General features: G+C 41.3%; 1 protein-coding gene across 2 annotated transcripts; it reads left to right on the plus strand.

The window, feature by feature from the left end:
- The first annotated feature begins 260 nt into the window (after positions 1-260).
- SLC4A1AP (solute carrier family 4 member 1 adaptor protein) lies at positions 261-18,420 on the plus strand. Of its 2 annotated transcripts, none has more exons than XM_086631678.1 (14): positions 261-797; positions 1,546-1,732; positions 2,259-2,381; positions 3,197-3,257; positions 4,138-4,277; positions 4,413-4,573; positions 5,887-5,956; positions 9,975-10,164; positions 10,954-11,065; positions 11,659-11,890; positions 12,713-12,787; positions 14,421-14,491; positions 16,733-16,805; positions 18,010-18,420. In XM_086631678.1, the coding sequence occupies exons 1-14, from the start codon at positions 261-263 to the stop codon at positions 18,057-18,059; spliced, it is 2,082 nt and encodes a 693-aa protein (XP_086487804.1). In that variant the 3' UTR covers positions 18,060-18,420. The 2 variants fall into 2 exon arrangements, with proteins under 2 accessions (XP_086487804.1, XP_086487805.1); XM_086631679.1 differs by having other exon boundaries at positions 14,433-14,491.
- The last annotated feature ends 1,130 nt before the right edge of the window (positions 18,421-19,550 follow it).

The raw sequence follows: 19,550 nt of genomic DNA on the forward strand, positions 1-19,550 counted from the left end.
GGTCCGCCACCAGAAGCGGCTCCCCCGCTACCAGCGCTCCTTCGCGCCGGGAGAGGGGAAGAGACCGCTGCCGCCGCTCCCGTCTCCCCTGCCGCCACCTCCCTCCCTCCCTGCCTCACCCCTTACGCTACCCTGGGAGCGAGGGCTGTCACCGGAGCTGCGCGGAGCCCTATTGCTGCGCCTTACCCCCGGTACCGCAGCCGCGACGGTGCTCAGTGCTCGTCCCCGGAGGACTCTATTTAGCGACGGACCCGGGAAAAATGGCGGAGGCCATGGAGACGGAGGCGGCCGCCGCCGCTGAGCCCACCGGCTTCAAGCGCCCGAGCCGCCCGCTGCCAGCCGCGCCCCGCTCCGCGGAGGGCGGCGAGCCGGGGCCCAGCCCGTCGCCGCCCCCCGCCCGCCCGGCCGCCGCGCCGGCGGCGCCGCGCTACGAGGAGCCGCCGTGGGGCAGTTGCCCGCCGGCCGGCGCCGGCTACGGGCTGGAGGTGCTGAAGGGCGGCGTGGCGCTGGGCTCGGTGCGGCTGGAGGGCGGCAGCTGGTTCCTGGTGGGGCGGCTGCCCGGCTGCGCCCTGGCCCTGGAGCACCCTTCGGTGTCGCGGCACCACGCCGTGCTGCAGTACCGCGGCGCGGGCGGCTCGCCCGACGGCTCCGACGCCGCCGGCTTTTACGTGTACGACCTGGGCAGCACCCACGGCACCTTCCTCAACAAGGCGCGGCTGCCGCCCCGCACCTACTGCCGGGTGCGGGTGGGCCACGGGCTCCGCTTCGGCGGCAGCTCCCGCCTCTTCCTCCTGCAGGTGGGTCGGGGCCCGGGCGGCTCCCTCTACGTCTCCCTGGCGTCTTGCGGGGTGGAAGCTTCTGGGTCGTGAGGCGGTTTGGATGCTTGGAAAGCAGCTCAGCGCTATTGCGGTGGTTTTAGTGGGGAAAAGCGGTCAGATATAGGTACCCACGGTGGGCCTTGCGGCGAGGTGTGAGGCTGAAGGACAGAGTGATGCTGCAGGGTTCCCCCCGCCTGGATCGTCGGGCACGGGGAAGCTCTGCCGAGGGCTCAGCCTCAGGACACGCAGGGCAGCTTCTGCGGCGTGCGGTGGGAGCAAAAGGTGTTTCTTTCCGATAGTACGATGCATCAGGAAAGTAAAGTGCTGGTATTTCTTTGCGATTAAGGGGAGGTTTTATTAGTAGGAACTTCGAAAGCACTTGGAGTGCTCCCACATGCACGTCAGAGGTTTTAGTTGCTTGTTCCTCAAGTTCTCCCATGTAGCACTGCTAAAAAAAAATATTTACATTCTGCCTTTAAAATAGAGTTATGTTTGAGATTGATCTCCCTAAAAGTAATTCCCCCCCCCCCCCCCCCACTTTAGAAAGGATATTAAAACTAACCTATTTGGGGATACAAACCGTAACAAATTGTCTAATAATTCTACTTTTTGAAAAGCACTGTAATGATTGGTTTATATTATTGTATGTAATCTGCATGAGTGTTGAAAATACTTTTTTTTTTCTCTTTTACAAAACACTTCTGTAAAGTTACTGTTTGTGACTTAGGGACCTGAAGAGGACCAGGAGTCTGAGTCGGAACTAACTGTGACACAACTGAAGGAACTGCGTAAGCAGCAGCAAGCAAAATTAGAAAAGAAAATGTTGGGAGAGGACTCTGATGAGGAAGATGAAAAAGAGGAGAGAAGAAATGAGAGGAGTCAGAACAGTGATATGAGCTGCTCATGGGGAATGGGTAAGTGATGATGCATAAATCAGCTGATACACCCCGGAAGGTCTTTTAAGCCAGTTTTCTGTGAATACTAGGGTTGAAATTCCAGCTAGATGCTAAGTGTCCAAATCCAGTGGAAATTGCTCAGTACAAATTAATCCTTTTCCTTTTAAAACGAAGAGCGCTGTGACAAGGCAAGCTTGTATCTGGTGATAAGAGGTAGAACTCCTTTTAAAATCAGGGAGAAAGTAATTTGCCTACACCTATAAAAGGCCATGAAATGGGAAGTTCAGGTTAACGCTGTGTGTTTTGTTCCTGTGATGCAGTGACTTTCATCTGCAAAACTCTATCTTATAAACAGAATAACTAACAGCAAAAAAGAATCAGGGTAGGTTTCTTTGATTGGATGCAGAAATAATATTCAAGTTAAGGAAAATAATTGTAGTATGATGTAGCTGATACTTCTTTCAAACTAACAAAAGTTGAAATATACTAGTGTTCACTTTCTAACATTTCACTGTTATTTTTTTTCACTTTGTGTGTCTTCTAGGGGAGGATGCTGAGGAGGATGAAGTTGAAGAAAACCCTATTGCTATTGATTTTCAGGATGTACAAGATGCCTTCTATATGAAAGATCCTAGGAAGGCTTTACAGGGCTTTTTTGACAGAGAAGGTACTTTTTTTCCTTTTAAAAAAAAATATTTTTTTTTGTTTAGCAAAGTTTGACATTTGTGCTCATGTTTTCCTTCAGGAATTAAGGTGTGGGAGCTAAATTTTTCTATTACGTTGTGGGTAAGGTTTTTTTTGTTTGGTTAAGTTTTGGGAGGTGAGTTTATTTTTTCTTTTCTTAACGCTTAGCTCACCGTTGTAGATCTGAGACTTAATTACTAATTTCTAAACTGAGAGTTGCAGAGAGCACCTTGTATTCCTCTGGAGTGACACTCAAACCACACCTATGTTTTGGAGCTATGCTGAAAAATCCAAAACCGTCAAATTCCAGACTGTTCTGTTCTATGATTGTGAGATTGAACTGGAAAGTATAAAGAGACAAAAGGCAATAATGATTTAATTTAAACTTTTGATGGTTGCTAGGGAAACTTAGAGATGACTTATTTGCTGAAGTGAAAAATTAATCTTCAAGTTAAACAATATCTGTGAATCCAGATTGCAAACTGTTGTTACTTCGATGTAATTTACTTTAATACATACAGGCGCAAGATTGTTTTCTCTTTGAACTGCATGTTCTTGGACAGGCCACTTCCAGATTTTTGATTTGAAAAAGCTTTGATTTTGAAGAATAACCAAATTAACATAATATCAACTGAAGATCCTGTGGCTTAAAAAAAAACAAAAAAAAAAAGACAAATTCAGTCCTTTGATGTGGTATTTTATCTCTTTTGTTTAACCGTGGCATTTATCTCTGCTGTAAAGATTATTCCTGCTTATTTCAATTTTGGTTAACTATATCAACTTTCTTTTTCTCTCTAGGAGAAGAGTTAGTATATGAATACGATGATCGTGGGCACAATAGCTGGCTATGCAGGGTCAAGTATGTATGCCTCCATTTGCTTTTGCACATAGAAGACGGCTTCATTGAGTTCACAAACAAAAGCTGAAGGAATTGTCTTGTCACATTTGGCAAGGAGGCCAGCTGGAGTTAGACCTAAGCCCTGATACTGAGACAGAAGTTGAAGGATCAGTGCTTAGTTCAGTGTCTGCACTCCTTTCTGGTCTGGCACCATTTGGTGTCCTTAGCGATGAAAATCAGAAAAGCAAGAGTTTAGATCATTTCAGTTCCCCTTGTTTTGAGAAATACATGAAACTGAAATGCAAGAAAAGAAACTGAGAGACAGTATCTTTTAATTCCTAATGAGAAAGAGGGGAAAAAAATTCTACTGAGTACCCAATTTTAGTTCTTTTATGGTATAAGGCAGATGGGATCCTGCAAGAGGCCACTAACACCATTCTTTTATTGGACAGGAGAAGGTGGGGTGGAAATTAAGTCAACAGGATAGATCTCAAATTAATAGGTACAACATTTCAATGATTGTACTGCTTCAGCAACCTTTGCTTCAATATAATTTAAAATACTTGCTACTGGTGTTACATGGATGTGAGATACTGGTGCTTAAAATGATTTGGGTATTGATGTTTAACCTTTTAACTTCTTGTATTTCCAATGGAATGAATATAAGAATAATTATTATTTGGACTAGTGAAATAAAAAATTCCTTCCATGCTTTAGGAAATCCATGCTTGTCCATGCTTGTGTTTTGATTAGTACTGTATGAAATGAAAAATGAAAATACTTAACCCCCAAAAAAAAGACTAGAGTGAAATGGAAAGAACAATGTCAACGTGATCAATACAATACATTTGTGAAAAGCTGTTTGCAGTGGAGCTGTCCTCTGATCCTTTTAACTGAACAGGTTGCCTGTGGATGACGCATCAGGGAAGCAGCTGGTGGCAGAGGTTCTCCATTCAGGAAAGAAGAAGGAAGCAATGATACAGTGCGCACTGGAAGCTTGCAGGCTACTCGATGCTCGGGGAGTACTGAGGCAAGAAGCAGGTTAGTAACCAGGCACATGCTGTGATCATTCTAAAAGCCCTAAACTAAGATTTGAGATTGCTGTCTTGAATTTGTTTTATTGCTCAGTGGTATGTAAATCGTTTTGTGTCTTGCCCTCTCCCTTACCTTTCCCAGTGTCTCGAAAAAGGAAATCAAAGAACTGGGAAGATGAAGATTTTTATGACAGTGATGATGACACCTTCCTCGATCGAACTGGCGCCGTAGAAAAGAAACGACTGAACAGAATGAAAAAAGCTGGTAAAATAGAAGAAAAACCAGAGACTTATGACTCCCTGGTAAGAAGAATTATCATCACATGCCAGGCTTATTCTCTCATGCATGTATTATTACTGAGAAGGAAAATCAAAAATATTTCCCAATCTTTTTCTTAGCCTGAACTCTTAGTATTGTTTCAGACCTTTAGATATTAATTGACCAAGTTAGAATAAAAATCAGACTAGATTTGATGACTGTAGAATGAGAGGCTTTCTAAGGTGTTTTGAGAGGGGAAAAAATGGGATGTAGAAGAAACCTTACACTTTTTCAACAACAACGATAAAAAGTGATTTGTTACTCCACTTTAGTACTTCACTGTCCACATCACCGAAACCAGCAGTGTGACTGCTACTAGCTGGCACACATCTGCTACCTTAAGCAAAGAGGTTAGCTGGCCAAAGAGAATGAACTACCCTGTTACCAGGAAGTGTCTTGGCTTAAGACCAAGTCAATCTGCAGAAAAAATAGTCTGCAGCTGCTTGTGTCCTCACTTCTCTGGAGAGCAGGGTTCAGTCCTTGAGTTCTGTCACTGTGTACAACGCTTAATTTGTCATAAACTAGGGGAGGCAAGAGAACTCTAGCAACTCTGAATAGTGGTTTTTTGCTTTGTGGACAATAGCTACAAACACCTGAAAAAAGTGCTTCCTTTATTAAAATGGAAGCAACTACCTTGCTTTTGCCTGTGTAGTATTGCCCTCTACTTAATGGATTACAACAGTGGATGAATGGAGCACCAGAACATAGAATCATCGAATGGTTCGGGTTGGAAGGGACCTTAAAGATCATCTAGTTCCAACCCCCCTGCCACGGGCAGAGAAATCCTCCACTACACCAGGTTGCCCAAAGCCTCATCCAACCTGGCCTTGAACACTTACTTACACCAAACATGATACTTTTAAAATAGTTTTAAACCATCAGAAAGTAATTGCAAGCTTTCAAGTGCACAGGGCACATCCCAAAGTAAGATATCATTCTGCTTCAAAGAATAATCAGCCTGGACTGACAGGAATACAACAACTAAAAGTCCTACGCAGACAATAGGATCTGGGGAGCAGGGATAGGGAGGGTTGGAGGATTGCAGTGGTGGTACAACATTGCTGCAGAAGCATTACATGTATTCTTGTGTTTCAGAAATAAAATTGTTTGAATGATATGTGAAAGGACTGATAAGTTGTTTAGGAACAATCTAGACTATATTTTTTTCAGCCTAGAAACTCCTGGTCAAAGATCAGAAGTAGAAAAATTGAGGTAATTTGGTAGGATATTTGAGTAACTCTTAAAAGGGGATTGTAAGAAGATAAAAAGATCTTCTAAGTGTGTTGTTCTTTCATAGGTCACAAAGCTAAAAGAAGCTGAAAATGAACTTTCTGAGATAACAGAGAAGCTGAAAGCTTCAGGGAAAGGTAAGGCATAAAGTTTGATTGTAGTGCTTTCCGTAAAGAGCAGCAAAGAGATGAAAATGTGCCATATGGATATCTGCAACATCTAAGTTAAGGCAAAGAGGTGAGTGTACAAGATCCTGGAGCTTAAGAGAGGGGAGCATTATTACTGTTTATCTGCCCATATTAGTGAAACTGATGCAATTTGAGGAGTGTTTTTTTTCCTGTTTTCTCCAAAACCGTTTATAAGGGAAGAGCAAACAACTGCCAGAAGAGACAGTATCTTTTCTTTCACTTCTGTCGTTGCAAATGCACCTTAAAAAGGGAAAGTGGGAAAAGAAAAATGTGGAGTCAAAGCAGTTGATGCTTAGCCCGTATGTTCAGTGAACTCACTAGCTTACGAGGGTGCCATTCAGGTTCTAGGATTATGTCTTTGTGCACAAAGGCAGAGCCATTTCAAAGTGGGGACTGTATCTGGTAGCGAGTTAGATTTAAAAGCTTTCTATGCAAATAGCTGCATTTTCCCTTCTGTAACTGCTGATGTCTTGTGGAATAAAAGGAAGGCATGAAGGAAATGTGTTTAGGCTGGTTCTTCATACAAAAAGCTTTTTAACAGAGTTGGCATCAAGAAAGGTTGCAGTGTCAGTTTGTCAGAGTTTCTCTCCAGGAAGCCTTGCAGCGATCTGACAGCTGGGCTCTCTTTTGTGCGTCACACGGGTATGTTTCTCTCTAGTGATTCAGCCCCACGCCGAAACTCATTTGTATCAGCAGTTTTGTTGGTGATGCATTACACCAGATCGCTGTCCAGAAAATGTTACTGTTCCACTGAGCGTTCTTAACTGATGGGTCAGTTCAGAGTGTTGGAAAGAATTGTTTTCAGCGTGACTGTTGTGATAGGTAGTTAACAATTGACTAGCAGGAGAAGCTAATGCTTTATGTTGTCTGAGGCATGTAATTCCAAGCTTTCGTATGTTATGATGCCTTTGTTTCTGCAGATGCTGTTTCTCAACAAGACTGTTAAGTCATGTTGTAGTAGAGGCTGCGAGAAGGAAGAATCGGTTCGTTTATAGGCTTCTACTAACAGCATATAATTCTGATATATGTTATCATGGTTTTTGTAAATTGTAACTGGTTACGCAGCTTGTTTTAGAGCCTTGGAAAAACTGCAGTCTCAGCACTTACTGCAATACAATGCAATTCAGTATTGGATGGGAATCTCCTAGAACTAGGCCAGGATAAAACATAGCGAATATTGCATCATCTGGTACTTTGTGTTTGTGTGTTCTAGATACCTGTGTTTCCTCTGATTTCTTTGGATGCCTCAGGTTAATCACAGGTGTTGAGTGCAAGTGTAAGCCAGGAGCATGCAGGCTCATCATGGGTGATTCTTGCCACTGTCATGAGCTGCCTGACAAAGCCACTGCATTGCATGTAGTTCTGAAACCTTAACACACTTTTGCTTGCTCTAAACAATTATTTGTAGCCTGAGGTGCAAGAGTGCAGAGAGACCAATGAGTGAATGGCAGGCTAAATTGCAACACCTCTTGCCCAGCACTTGGAGGAATTAAGTGGTTGTCTAAGATCACAGTATAAGTTCATAAATTGTTCTCTGGAGTTCTTCAGAACTAACTACTGATGGACTGACTTGTTGTCTCTTATTCACTGATGCAGCTGAATGAAAATCAAGTACATAGAGCTCTTCAGACTCATCTTTGGTTGCCTGTTCAGAAAATGATCAATAAGTCGATGGTGCAGTAAATAGCCCTATAGCTTTTTTCTCCTGGAATATAAAGTATAATAGCCATGATTGATTCGCTTCCTAGCCATGTCAAATTTTACTTCAATAGTGTATAAAACTGCTGCAACAGATACTGAATGCTAACAGTAGCCCTGTATGTTGAACTACCTGATCTTGGGCACTGTTGGCAGAATCAAGCAGAGGATTCTGTTTGCCAGAAGGGTAATCAGACTCGCTGGAGGGCGCTCACTGACTGAAGCGCTCTTACGCTGTTCCACAGCTAAAGCAGCGAGCTGAGGAACAGTACCTTTAATTGTTCTGCATTACCTGTCTAGGCACTAAACCTTATCTTTGAAATTTGGTGTTTAAATCAAATGATCATTCTGCTCAGCTCCTGCCTACTAAGAGTTTCAGACTGTTATCAATACCTTTTCCTTAGTGATTTTTGTCTCGGCTCATACAAATAGTTAAGGAAAAAGAACGTGTTTCTATCTGAATTTCTTTTATGATATGTTTTGTCATTATTTGTGTTTGCATGGAGGTGGATGCTACAACTGTTTCTTATCTTTTGGAGCCTTTTAATTCTGTATATCTTTGGACAGTTACTTTTGTGGCTTTCATATATTTGCAAATTGTAAACTGTTTTGTTGTAGATAAGCAATATCCTTTTAATTGAGTCAGTTTGTAAACATGAGTCTTATTAGACTTTTCTCTGAATATTTTAAGTCATGTAAAACTGCTTGAATATGTACTCTTAATAACTTATACTATTTTATTTGTACATTTTTAAAATTTCAAGTGCTACTTAATTTGCTCAAGCTGAACTTAAAGCAACTCATTGGTCATATAATTATTCTTATGCATATCTACATAAATGCTTATAATGCAGCAAATAAATATCGGATTTGCAGCTTTTCATATAATATTAACAGGCAGACTGCCTGTCAAAAGGCTTGTTAAAATTCTAGCAACAATGTTTTTCTTTGTTTGCCTCCAAGTTATTTTTGAACACATTCTAAAAAATTCTGAAGCATTCTTCAAGACCAAGAAATGAGTTTTCATGGGGGTTTTGTTTGTTTTGGGTTTTTTTGGTTTTTTTTAAATCCATGTGTTAGAACTCTGTGTATTTTTCTTAGTCATTAGAGCTTTAGTTTTTCCTCCTGAGTTTTATTTTAATTAGTCAAATATGCATAGAATTATTAATATTTAAAATCAGGTGAAGTAGAAAGATTATCATTACTCTCTTTCAAGTAGAGGAGTGTTTTCTTATTAGAAAATCCAGTCAAAACAAAGGTAAATTTTGTGTGATTGGCCTAACATAGGAAACTATTCTTGTATGCACTGAGGGGTAGGAGGCAGCATCATGTGTTGATTCATTTTGAGCTTTGCAAGTGTCACTACATAAACATTCCAGGAGAGACAAAATGGGATTTCCCATGTAGTGTTGTGGGATTCTTTGTAGCTGTGTTTATTTCAGTCTGTGACTACAAAAAGAAACCCATAAGCCACTTTTTTAGGGACAGCAGATATAGAAGTCACATGAACAACCTAGAATAGAGACACTTAGTCATAAAGAAGTATTCAATTTTAAGAGAGGTTTTGTTATGTATCATAGAATCATAGAATGGCATAGACTTGGAAGGGACCTTAGAGATCATCTAATCCAACCTCCTTGTCATGGGCAGGGACGCCCCTCAACTAGATCAGGCTTCTCAAAGCTCCGTCCAACCTGGCCTTGAGCACCTCCAGGGAGGGGGCATCCACAACCTCTCTGGCCAATCTATTCCAAAGTCTCACCACCCTCGTACTGAAGAATTTCTTCCGAAGATCTAATCTAAATCTGTTCTCCTTCAACTTAAACCCATTTCCCCTTGTCCTATCAGTGGACACTCTTGTAAAACAAGTCCCTCCCCAGCCTTCCTGTAGGTTCCCTTCAGGTATTGGAAGGCAGCTATTAGGTGCCCCTGAAGTCTTCTCTTTTCAAGGCTGAACAATCCCAGCTCCCGCAACCTGTCCTCATAGCAGAGGTGCTCCAGCCCCTGGATCATCTTTTTGGCCCTCCTCTGAACACGCTCCAACAGATCTATATATATAGGTGGATCAAGGTATACTGTACGACTTTTGTTAGGAGAAATGCTTTCATCTTTCCAGGGCTAACAACCTTCATTATTTCACCATTCAACAGAAGCTCGCGGAGAGGATAGTTGTTCCTACATAACTTATTCTCTAAAAGATAGGACTTGATGAATACAACTTTCATTTCCCCACCCGTAACAATATGTGTCTTCCCTTTGTCTTGCTTAGTCCAGTCCCAGGCAGCAGCTCAAGATTCCTTGGATGAATTCATGACTGAAATAAAATCAGGATGCACCTTAGACAGCGTAGCACGAAAAAAGCTTCACTTGCGGTCGTTTGAACTGAAGAAAGAGCAACAGAGACTGAAAGCGTTGATAAAGCTTGTCAAGCCTGCAGAGCTGCCTGAGCTGAAGCCCCAGTAAGTCTTGGCTAAAGTGCAAAATGATGACTTTTACCGTTTTTATTGTCCGTGGGCAGTTGTGCAAGCCCAGTAGATAGACAGCTTTCCAAACGCAAAAGCAGGATGGCCTTCCAAACTGCCTGGGTCATCTCTTTAAAGAGCTGCTGTGCTTTTTGGCCATTGCTCCGGAGTTGAAGTTGAGGCAGATGCACCACAACAGTGGAGTAAGATAAGCCCACACATGGGGGGATGAGGGGGAAGGGATTGGAAGCTTAGTGTCAGCTTTGTTAATTTTTTTTTCCCCAACCTGCATCCAGAAGGAACTGAAAAATTTTACAGTTAATGTACAATGTGAAAACCACTTTCACTCCTTGAAATGTACTTGGAAGTCAAGTGCATTGGCTGTTCAACTGCTACCTAGCAATGTTGCCACAATTCAAGTGGGCGTGTGCAATCTTCATCATTTTGCTAGTGGCAGCTTGATTAGAGGTTTAATTATTTAATTAATTAATTTGCTTAAATTGAGGTTTGGCCTCTGAGTGTGTTTTTATATGTGTGTAGATATATTATATGCATATGTAAGTATGTGTGTGCAATTGAATTTGAGGGAGTCTGTCTAATAGAGTGGTTTTTTTTTCTTACTTTTTTTTCCCTTCCTGTGTGGCAAGTGTCTGAATCCTACAGCATGTGTGTAGGACAGAGGAGTCATCTCCTGCAGTTTCCTCCTTGGGTGCTCCAAATGAGAGAGAAATAAGACTTGTTTGATATTTTTTACACTGTTTTCCTTTTCTATCTAATTTTTATTAGGAGTGGGAGTTACAGTCTGGAAGCAGAGAGCAAGCCTAAGAAGATTGCCCTGCCTCTCTTTGGTGCAATGAAAGGGGGGAGCAAATTCAAGCTGAAAACTGGAAGCCTAGGGGTAAGTTGGACTCATCAGTACTGCGAGTCAGAGGCTTTCTCAGGCTGTGGAGACTGTAGGTGGCAACCATGTCTTCTCACACATATATAAAGCACGTGGAGGTGCAAGCCTGCAGCAGTGGAAGGTGCACAGGGCAGCAAGCAGTGGCTGTCAGACACTGCTTGCTGCCAGGAGTTGCAGTTCTGTGCCCTTGTACGGTCAGTCTCTTGAGGCACAGCTCTGGTCCAAAGATAGTGGATCAAGTGGAGGCAGTCTGGGAACACCAGGCTGAACCACTGCTACATCTCAGCAACTGGTCCTTTACTTTCTTTTGTTTTTCTTGATCTTTTAGCTAAAATCATATCCAAGATTGATTCAGTTTCCTGTGTCCCTCTTTTGAAAAGACTGCACTCCTTGTCTATGCACTGGACATGTTTTTTCGTCTTCCATCTTTACTAATAACTTTTCCTCAAAACCTAACTATTCTTCATCATGAGTGTGTTTCCTTACCAGCTGTCTCTGTGACAGTAACGTGTGCTTTCTCCTATAATGAATATCTGTGACATCTACTTCCATATTATCTTAGCACTGATGCACAAGTCTTTCTCCCTCAGAAGTTGCCTGTTAAGCGTCCAGACATCCCTGAAAGCTTGTTAAAAATGAAAGATGATGGACCAGAGGAAGAAGAGGAAGAAGAGGAGGAGGAGCAGCAAGAAGCAGATGCAATAAACAGCAGAGCATCAAACCTGGAAATGAAAATGACAACAGAGGAAGAAACAGGAAAAGAAACTAATGCTGCCGATGGTTCTCCTTGCAATCATGAGAATCTAGAATCCCTTCAGGATGGTAAACCATTGAGTTTGATTTTTCCAGTAATGAAGCTGAGTCTGTTACTGCTGGATTTTTCAGAGCTATGTGAATCTCCTAAGGTTTGAGTCACAGGTTCTCCAGCAGATTTCTTTTCCATAGATTTTTGCTGTGAGTCCAGAGTCTGCATGCCAACAGATGAGTTTCATGTGGTTCTGGCTGAAACTCCGCTTGGCAGTGAGTTTTTCATGCTTGTGGTGAACATGTCCTGGATTCAAGAGAGGTCCTATTTTGACAAGCCCTGCTTTCATTCAATTGAGTGTCCATATAGTAACAAATACGATATATTGTTGACAGGGACAGTAACTTAATACGAAAACAAATGTTTGTGTAAAGCTTCAGATCAGTTTGTAAGGAGGAAAAATAATTTAAAAAGTGGTAATGGAGGGCTGTCTTCCTTGTATCTGTGTGCTTTATCTCCAATCCATTTTTTTCTGTATCAGCTCAATGCATTTGAAAAATCAGTACTGATGTTCCTCAGTAAATTATGTGTTTGATGACAGAAACCGAATTCTAACTTCTTGTCTTAATGCTGAACAGGTTGCTCTTGGAAAGTATGTTTTAACTGGTCACAAGTTTTTCTTTAATATTGTATTGCGATGGACTTGGTGGATGAAATAGTTGGAGGACTTTTAAGAGACAAGTTCTTCGTGAGGCAAATCTAGCCAAGAGTTCTCTATTACCCTGTGTTTCAGGGATGTTAGCGCTCTGCTCATCAGAGTTACTGCAGAGTGCTCACTGAGCTCACTCTTTCTTTTTTTTTTCTGTGTTTTTTTGTTGTGATTTTTTTTTTTCCCCCAGGGGTTCATTTTCTGCCTGAGCCAAAGACACTGAGGAATAAATCTCAAATGGGACCCTCACAAGAGAAATCTCAAGGTGAGCAGTGCAATTTAGAGACCATTGTACAGTAGCATGTGAGTTTAGAAACTGTCCAAAGGAGCTATTGTCATCTTCTGTCAGTAGAAGGAAACAAAGCCTAATCTAGAGCCTAAAGTAAGAATCTCGAATTCAAATGAAGGATTGTATTTTCCTTGGGAAGTGGTCACTGTATGGTGAAGACAGGTCACTTCAACTACATTTCAGTTATTCTTGCTTTTCATAGTCGTTTGCCCCGGTACTCGGCACTGGTGAGGCCGCACCTGGAATATTGTGTCCAGTTTTGGGCCCCTCGCTTTAAGAGAGATATTGAGCTCCTGGAGCGAGTCCAAAGAAGGGCAACTAAACTGGTCAAGGGGCTGGAAAATAAAACTTATGAGGAGCGGCTGAGGGAGTTGGGGCTGTTTAGCCTGGAGAAGAGGAGGCTGAGGGGAGACCTGATTACAGCCTACAAATACTTGAGAACAGATGGTGGGGAGGTGGGGGAAGGGCTCTTTACATTAGTGTTGGGTGATAGAACAAGAGGAAATGGGCATAAGCTTAGTCAGGGCAGATTCAGGTTGGATGTTAGGAAGTATTTCTTCTCTGAAAGGGTTGTCAGCCACTGGAATAGGCTGCCCAGGGAGGTGGTTGAGTCCCCATCCCTGGATGTGTTTAAGAATAGGGTGGATGATCTACTTAGCGATATGGTTTAATGGGTATTAGGGACAGTTGGACTCGATGATCTCTAAGGTCTTTTCCAACCTAGAAATCTATGAATCTATGAACTGCTTCAAGATGCTTTATTTAAAAAAAAGTAGCATGAGAAGAAAAATTATTTATTTAGGAGCATAAACATAATGCTTTTTTCCATCCTCGTTTTCTTGAAGAAGCTCATAACACTACAGAAGGACAGAACTTTCCTTTTATAAAGTGACAAATACTACATAACGCTAGCTAATAGTCTGTTAATGACCCAGATGACCCCTCTACATGTACCAAAAAAAAAAAAAAAAAAAAGAAATCAGATCCTCAAAATGAAGACTGTATTTGATGTACTGAATATTTGGAGGAGATCTGTATAAATTTTCTATTTTTTTCATAACTCAGACTCTTAAGAATATGTAAACCTGTCCTCATTGTCTCATCCATAGACCTAATCCATAAGAGTCTCAATATTTCACAGACTGAGTGGCACAAAACCCAGGCATACGTCTATCCTTCTGTCTTCCTCTCACCTATATTACTGTGAAATTATTTCTTTTTTCTTTTTTTTTTAAAAAAAAAAAGCATGTTGATCCTGTGCTTTTCCTACTGTTTCCTTCCAAATCAGTCACTGCAGTGGTTACAGATAGAGAATATCTTTTTAGAAAAGTTAATATCTGCCACTAACTAAAAGCACGTCACAGAATCCCAAATATAGGACCTTATTAAACTGCATTCAGGTGGGTGACTGACAGGGTATTAAACGTAAGTTAATCTATGAAAAACACAGATATGTTCAGCAGTCTTAAGTATGAATTTTGTTGCAGTGAGCTGTCTTGGATTTCCTTTGAGATGTATCCATTTTTATGTGAACTTTCTACTATAAGGTTATTTCTGATAGAATTGGTCATTTGTGATGTGTCATAAAACAAATCTTCTTTCTTGTCAGCATCTGAGGCAGTATGTAAAGAACCTGAAGAGGCATCTGAGAAAGTGAAGAAAATCAGAGGCTCAAGCAAGGTCAGTTATGATACCATGACTCCTGTAGCTTAAGAGTCCCAAGGAATCATTTAGTAGGCTCTTTGTTAGTCAAATAGTAACAATTTGATTGAGTATGACCTGGTGATAGTAGTGCTTTTCTGCTGACTGAGACCCAAACGTAGAATCACACACTGCCATTGGACATGTATTTTGGAGTCTTCAATGAGAAGGTAAAGCACAGCATTTCAAGCATAGCAGAAGCTCTCAATTCAGTCACAAGTTTTTTTTTCACCTTTTCACTTGGCAGTTAGCCTCTGCTAATTGCCTCTTCTCCTGTATCACAGGTATTGTAGAACATAGGTGCTCTCTGGGCTTTAGGAATGATATTGCAAAACTTTCCTGGGAGAGTAGCTTGGGAAGTATGTATTAGCAGCCACAGAACATGCTGGTCTAAAATTGTAGCTAGTCTGTATTTTCATTACCAAACCTCATCCTTCCCTGTAGATGTGGAAAGAGATAAGTCTAAGAGATTATTGTCTTTTGCAACCCAATTTTTACTAAATTTGAGTAGATGTACCAGACAACGTTCCTCCTGTGCATAAGATTTGTATTAAAATTTAAAGTATACGAGCCTTGCACATTCTGGGACACAGGAAATTGTTGCCTTCCTGGAGCTGGGAAGGAGCTTCTGTGACAGCATGCTCTTAGCCTAATGATGATTGTGATGTTCTTCCCTTTAGAACGCATCCCACCCTTCTGCTGACTGTCATCAAAGAAGATTGCTGTGCTTGGTGGGCCATGAGTTCTGACCATTATGACAATTTCCTTGTGATGGCCATCTAATTTTAGCCCTGCACTACTTACTTAAAGAAACTTAACTCCCTCCAGCCTACGTGTGCTAACTGCTGCCTTGTTAGTCCTGGCAAAGGACCCAAGGATTGCGTAGGCACAGCCTTTAGAATTGCTTTTCGTTGCTGGCCTATAAAGCATGTTGATAAAGAAAACAAGACTAAATTTATACTCTTAAAGCCCAAGTTACACCATTTACCATACGAGTATGGGAGAACAGGGCAGCTTCTCATGCCGAGGCAGTCAAGTCCGCACCTCTCGTCAGCACAGAGTTCACTCCAACACTGAGCATTCTCCAAATACCAGATGGCTTAGCTGTGTTCTCTCTCCCATCACAAATCACTTTTTCCACATGCTGTCTCTGCCTTTGGGCTTAGATCTTGCATGGAAAATATCAACCAGAAGTCGTCTTTGGGGTTGGGTTGTGGTTTTTTTTTCCTCTTCTAATAGTTGAGGAATAACTTTGAGTCATGTAAAACCGGAAAAACAATTTTAAAATGACTATTCACAAGTCATATTTAAAAACTGTTCAACTCTGCAGTCTAATGGTTTGGAAAACATTAGTCTTCCAAAAGAACTGTTTTAGAGGTTTTTTTGTGGAAGGAAAGTGTTTGAGGGAATGAAAAATTGCTTCAACTGCATAACTCGAGACTGTGCCATGATACTATAGAGTAATGCAAATCAGCACTGAGTAACTTGGCTCAGTTTTGAGCTCTTAAGTCTCGCACTCTACAGTTGTATGATTTTTTTTTTTTGATAGCCACCTGCACTTGTTGAAAACAGAATTTGTTGAGAAAGTGATGCTGATGCGGCAAAACTTAAAAATCTAGGAACAAAAAGACATTGCTGTGTCAACATTTGAATTGCAAGTTTCAGTTTGCTTTAAACATTGCTGTGATGCCAGTGAGAAGTGAAAAAATTGGGTTTTCTTTTCTTTTGAAAATCTAAGTTACCCTTATATAACAGCTGAACTTTTATATACTCCGGTTTGAAAGTCACCTTAAACGCAAAGTTTGCAGTTGCACATTGAAATCCGTAAAGCACTTCTTGAAAATCTTACTCTAAAGCTTTTCCCTGCATAAAGAAATTCCATGTCAAATGACACTACCAAACATTAGGATGACTAGATTAAACTGTCCAGAAGTGCACAGTTGGCAATGGTCCTGTTTTGATGTGGTGATTGGACTGGATGACCTCCAGAGGTCCCATCTAACCAGTATTTCTATTATTCTGTGGCTCTGCTGGGAATAAACTGGATCTATTTGAGGGTTTGATAGTTCTTCTTTCCTCTGTATTACTGTTTTCATCTCTGACTCTTGTCGAAATAACCCTCACCTTTCAGTATTTGTCTCTGAATTAATGAGAGATTTAGTGGCCGTGACATGTTGCTGGAGGGGTGCAACACCTTAAAAGTCTTTTCTCCTTTTGCAGGTCCAACAGCCTTTTTTTTCCTCACAGTACCCAGATGATGACCCAGACTACTGCATATGGATTCCTCCTGCCGGTATCAACCATTTCCTTACCATTTTTAGTCTTGTAACTCAAGAATCTGCCTAATAAGTAGTCAGGGTGTCCTTGTAACTTCTTGGGAACCAAGTAATTCAGAAATCCTTTACCCAGAACCTGATGTTTTCTGGCATGTTGTGCCCCATATTTGTTGTATCGCCATGTGAGTCTTGCAGTGAAATACAGACCGTATCTGTAGTAGCTTCATCTCAATGGGCAGATACACCTGAAGTTTGCTTTTCAGTCCTGAACGTCTGAGAGCACCAACTCCATTCACTCATAGGGATGTGATGATCTAGTTGAGAGACGAGCTCAAATCTTCACTGGAGATAAATGCTCCAGCAATCTTAGTATTCTCAGTTTTCACAGAAGTCTGTGAAATCTGAAAATCTTCTTTGCAGATTTTTGCAAAAATCATCGGAATACAAACTTTGGGTCATGTGTTTCGGAGAGAAGTCTTGGTAGTGCTTTGGTGAAGGCACTGGATAGTTGATGCCCGCGTCCAATATATGCTAAAGTTGAACAAGTTTTTTACTTTGGTTCCAGAGTGTTTTTAGCTAAGTGAGGTTCAGTTTCTCTAAAATGTAAAATTCATTTTCATGCATAGAGGTTTTCACAGTGAGTTTAAAGCTTAGCTTTCATTTGGTAGATTCATTACTATAATTTTTATAAGGCTGTTGCAGGCTTATAATATAGGTAGGCTCTGAAGGGAATAAGAAAAATGAGAACAAATTTCACTGAAGAAAACTATAATCTGGTGAATCATCCCTCAATGAAAAGACTGCACTTCTCTGGCATATGAATCCACTGGAACAAGATGCCTGATTCTGTAACTCAGAGGTCTGATCCGAGACAGCCAAGCAAGCTGTGTCCCTAAGAGGGAGCTCCTTTTTCTGTCTCTTGCCTGCTAATAATCAGACTTCTCTTCGAAGATGGCATAATGAGGACATGGAGAAGGGCGGGGGAGAAGAAAAACCCTGCCAAAACCAGGAATATATGATGTAATCTTGACACTATTAGTAAGATTAAGAGGAATTATGAGTATAAATCAAAAGATTGTTTGAATTATAATATCCAGTTGCACTTATCCTCTTTGTGTTTGTCTGACTGGTGCTGCCTAGAGACTATTTCATGCTTGGATACAAATTTATCTTGGATGAGGGGCAGGGGAATAAATGCAACTTTTCCTCTTTGTCCATTAGGTCAAAGCGGGGATGGCAAGACTCATCTCAATGAAAAATATGGCTACTAAGCTTGAAGTGCCTCAGAGTGCATCTGAGGTTTGAAGGACTGCTCTATTCTGGACTCTTGAGTTGCTTTTTCAGACGCTGTGCCGAATGCAAGGGCATCAGCAGCCACTCTGGCTGTTAGCTTTCCCTATGTGTCCTCTGTCTGTCTTCCAGATACTTTTTTAAAAGCGAAAGCCTACACATTCTTCTGTCTCCTCTTCCACTTTTAGCCTTGTCCTTTTTATTTGGCTTAAAACTGTAGGCTTATTTTTCCTTTTGTAAATGAAAATATACAAAGAGTATTAAAAAATACACCTCTGTATACTTACAAGCTTGATAAAATTTATTCACGTTGGTTTTATGCAATTAAAGTGACAAACACTACTGCTTTGCTTCTGTGGCTGCCGTTTGAAAATACTGTCATGGTTAATACAACCTAAAACTTGAGGGTTTGGAGGTTTTTTTTCTTTCCTATGGAAAAACTTTCTATTTGGAAAAGAAAACTGTTTCCACTCCTCCCTCGAGCAGTTGCTGGAATACTTGGTGTGGATTGGATGGAACTGGTGAGCGTACACTGTTACAAAGGTGCAGAAAGCTAGGTGGTCCTGCTCCGGCAGTGGGATTGGACTAGATGATCCTTTGAGGTCCCTTCCCATCCCTAACATTCTGTGATTCTGTGTGAGAGCCTGAAGAACTGACGGGGCTGGTGCTGCTTATCTCGAATCAGAGGGTAACAGAAGAAACGACGGAAGGTTATCCTGGAAAAGCTTATCATGAAGACTATTCTTCTGTCACAACCCAAGAGCAAAGCGCCATCTTAATGCAAATACAAGGATATAGGATTTTCTGTCTTATGTACCAATAGATCTGTATAGCTGAAGGAGGATGCACATCTGTATACGTAAAATTTGTGTAATCTATTCATGGATCCACCTCCTCTACGTCTTGGTATACGTGCCTACTTAGTATATATACTAATATATACTAAATTTTAATATATATACTATATATATTTTAAAAAAATATAATTTAAATCTACATCCATAAAAGTGCAGGTATAGATTAGATAAACACACTTTAATGAGATGTAACAAAATGAATAATGGAGGTTTAAATGCAAATGAGAGTAATTAAACTGAAGCAAAGGGCAGGCTCATGCCCTCACTTTCTGAGGCTGTCGATCAAGCCCTGTTTGGGGGTGGAGTGTGAGCAAGCTGGGGCTATGGACTCCTCCCAGGAGGGCACCGAGGGGCTTACTGTTCTTACTGCAAATCAAAGATCTCCGGACGGTCCGTGTACGTGTCAAGAATTCCTTTTGTTTTCCTGAAGCACTGTGCTGCACACCCTGTTGTGATCCTGTTGCGGAAGAGGGCCTACATAACTTTATTTTTTCAACGCTGCTGAAAATCAGAGGAAATAATAACTTTTGCAGACCTCAATACCCAACACTTAGGGAAGACTGCTTAGTTTCATGGGTAAAAAAATTTGAAGAAAGAAAACAAAAACTCTAGTTG

This window comes from Tauraco erythrolophus, chromosome 2, assembly GCF_009769465.1.
Source record: "Tauraco erythrolophus isolate bTauEry1 chromosome 2, bTauEry1.pri, whole genome shotgun sequence".
Lineage (NCBI taxonomy): Eukaryota > Metazoa > Chordata > Aves > Musophagiformes > Musophagidae > Tauraco > Tauraco erythrolophus.

Bases quoted from the DNA above. Each gene is read 5' to 3' on its own strand.
- SLC4A1AP (XM_086631678.1), top strand. From the start codon at position 261: ATGGCGGAGGCCATGGAGACGGAGGCGGCCGCCGCCGCTGAGCCCACC. The intron at 4,574-5,886 runs GTAAGAAGAATT...GTTCTTTCATAG, and splicing joins CAGAGACTTATGACTCCCTG to GTCACAAAGCTAAAAGAAGC. The intron at 16,806-18,009 runs GTATCAACCATT...TTTGTCCATTAG, and splicing joins CATATGGATTCCTCCTGCCG to GTCAAAGCGGGGATGGCAAG.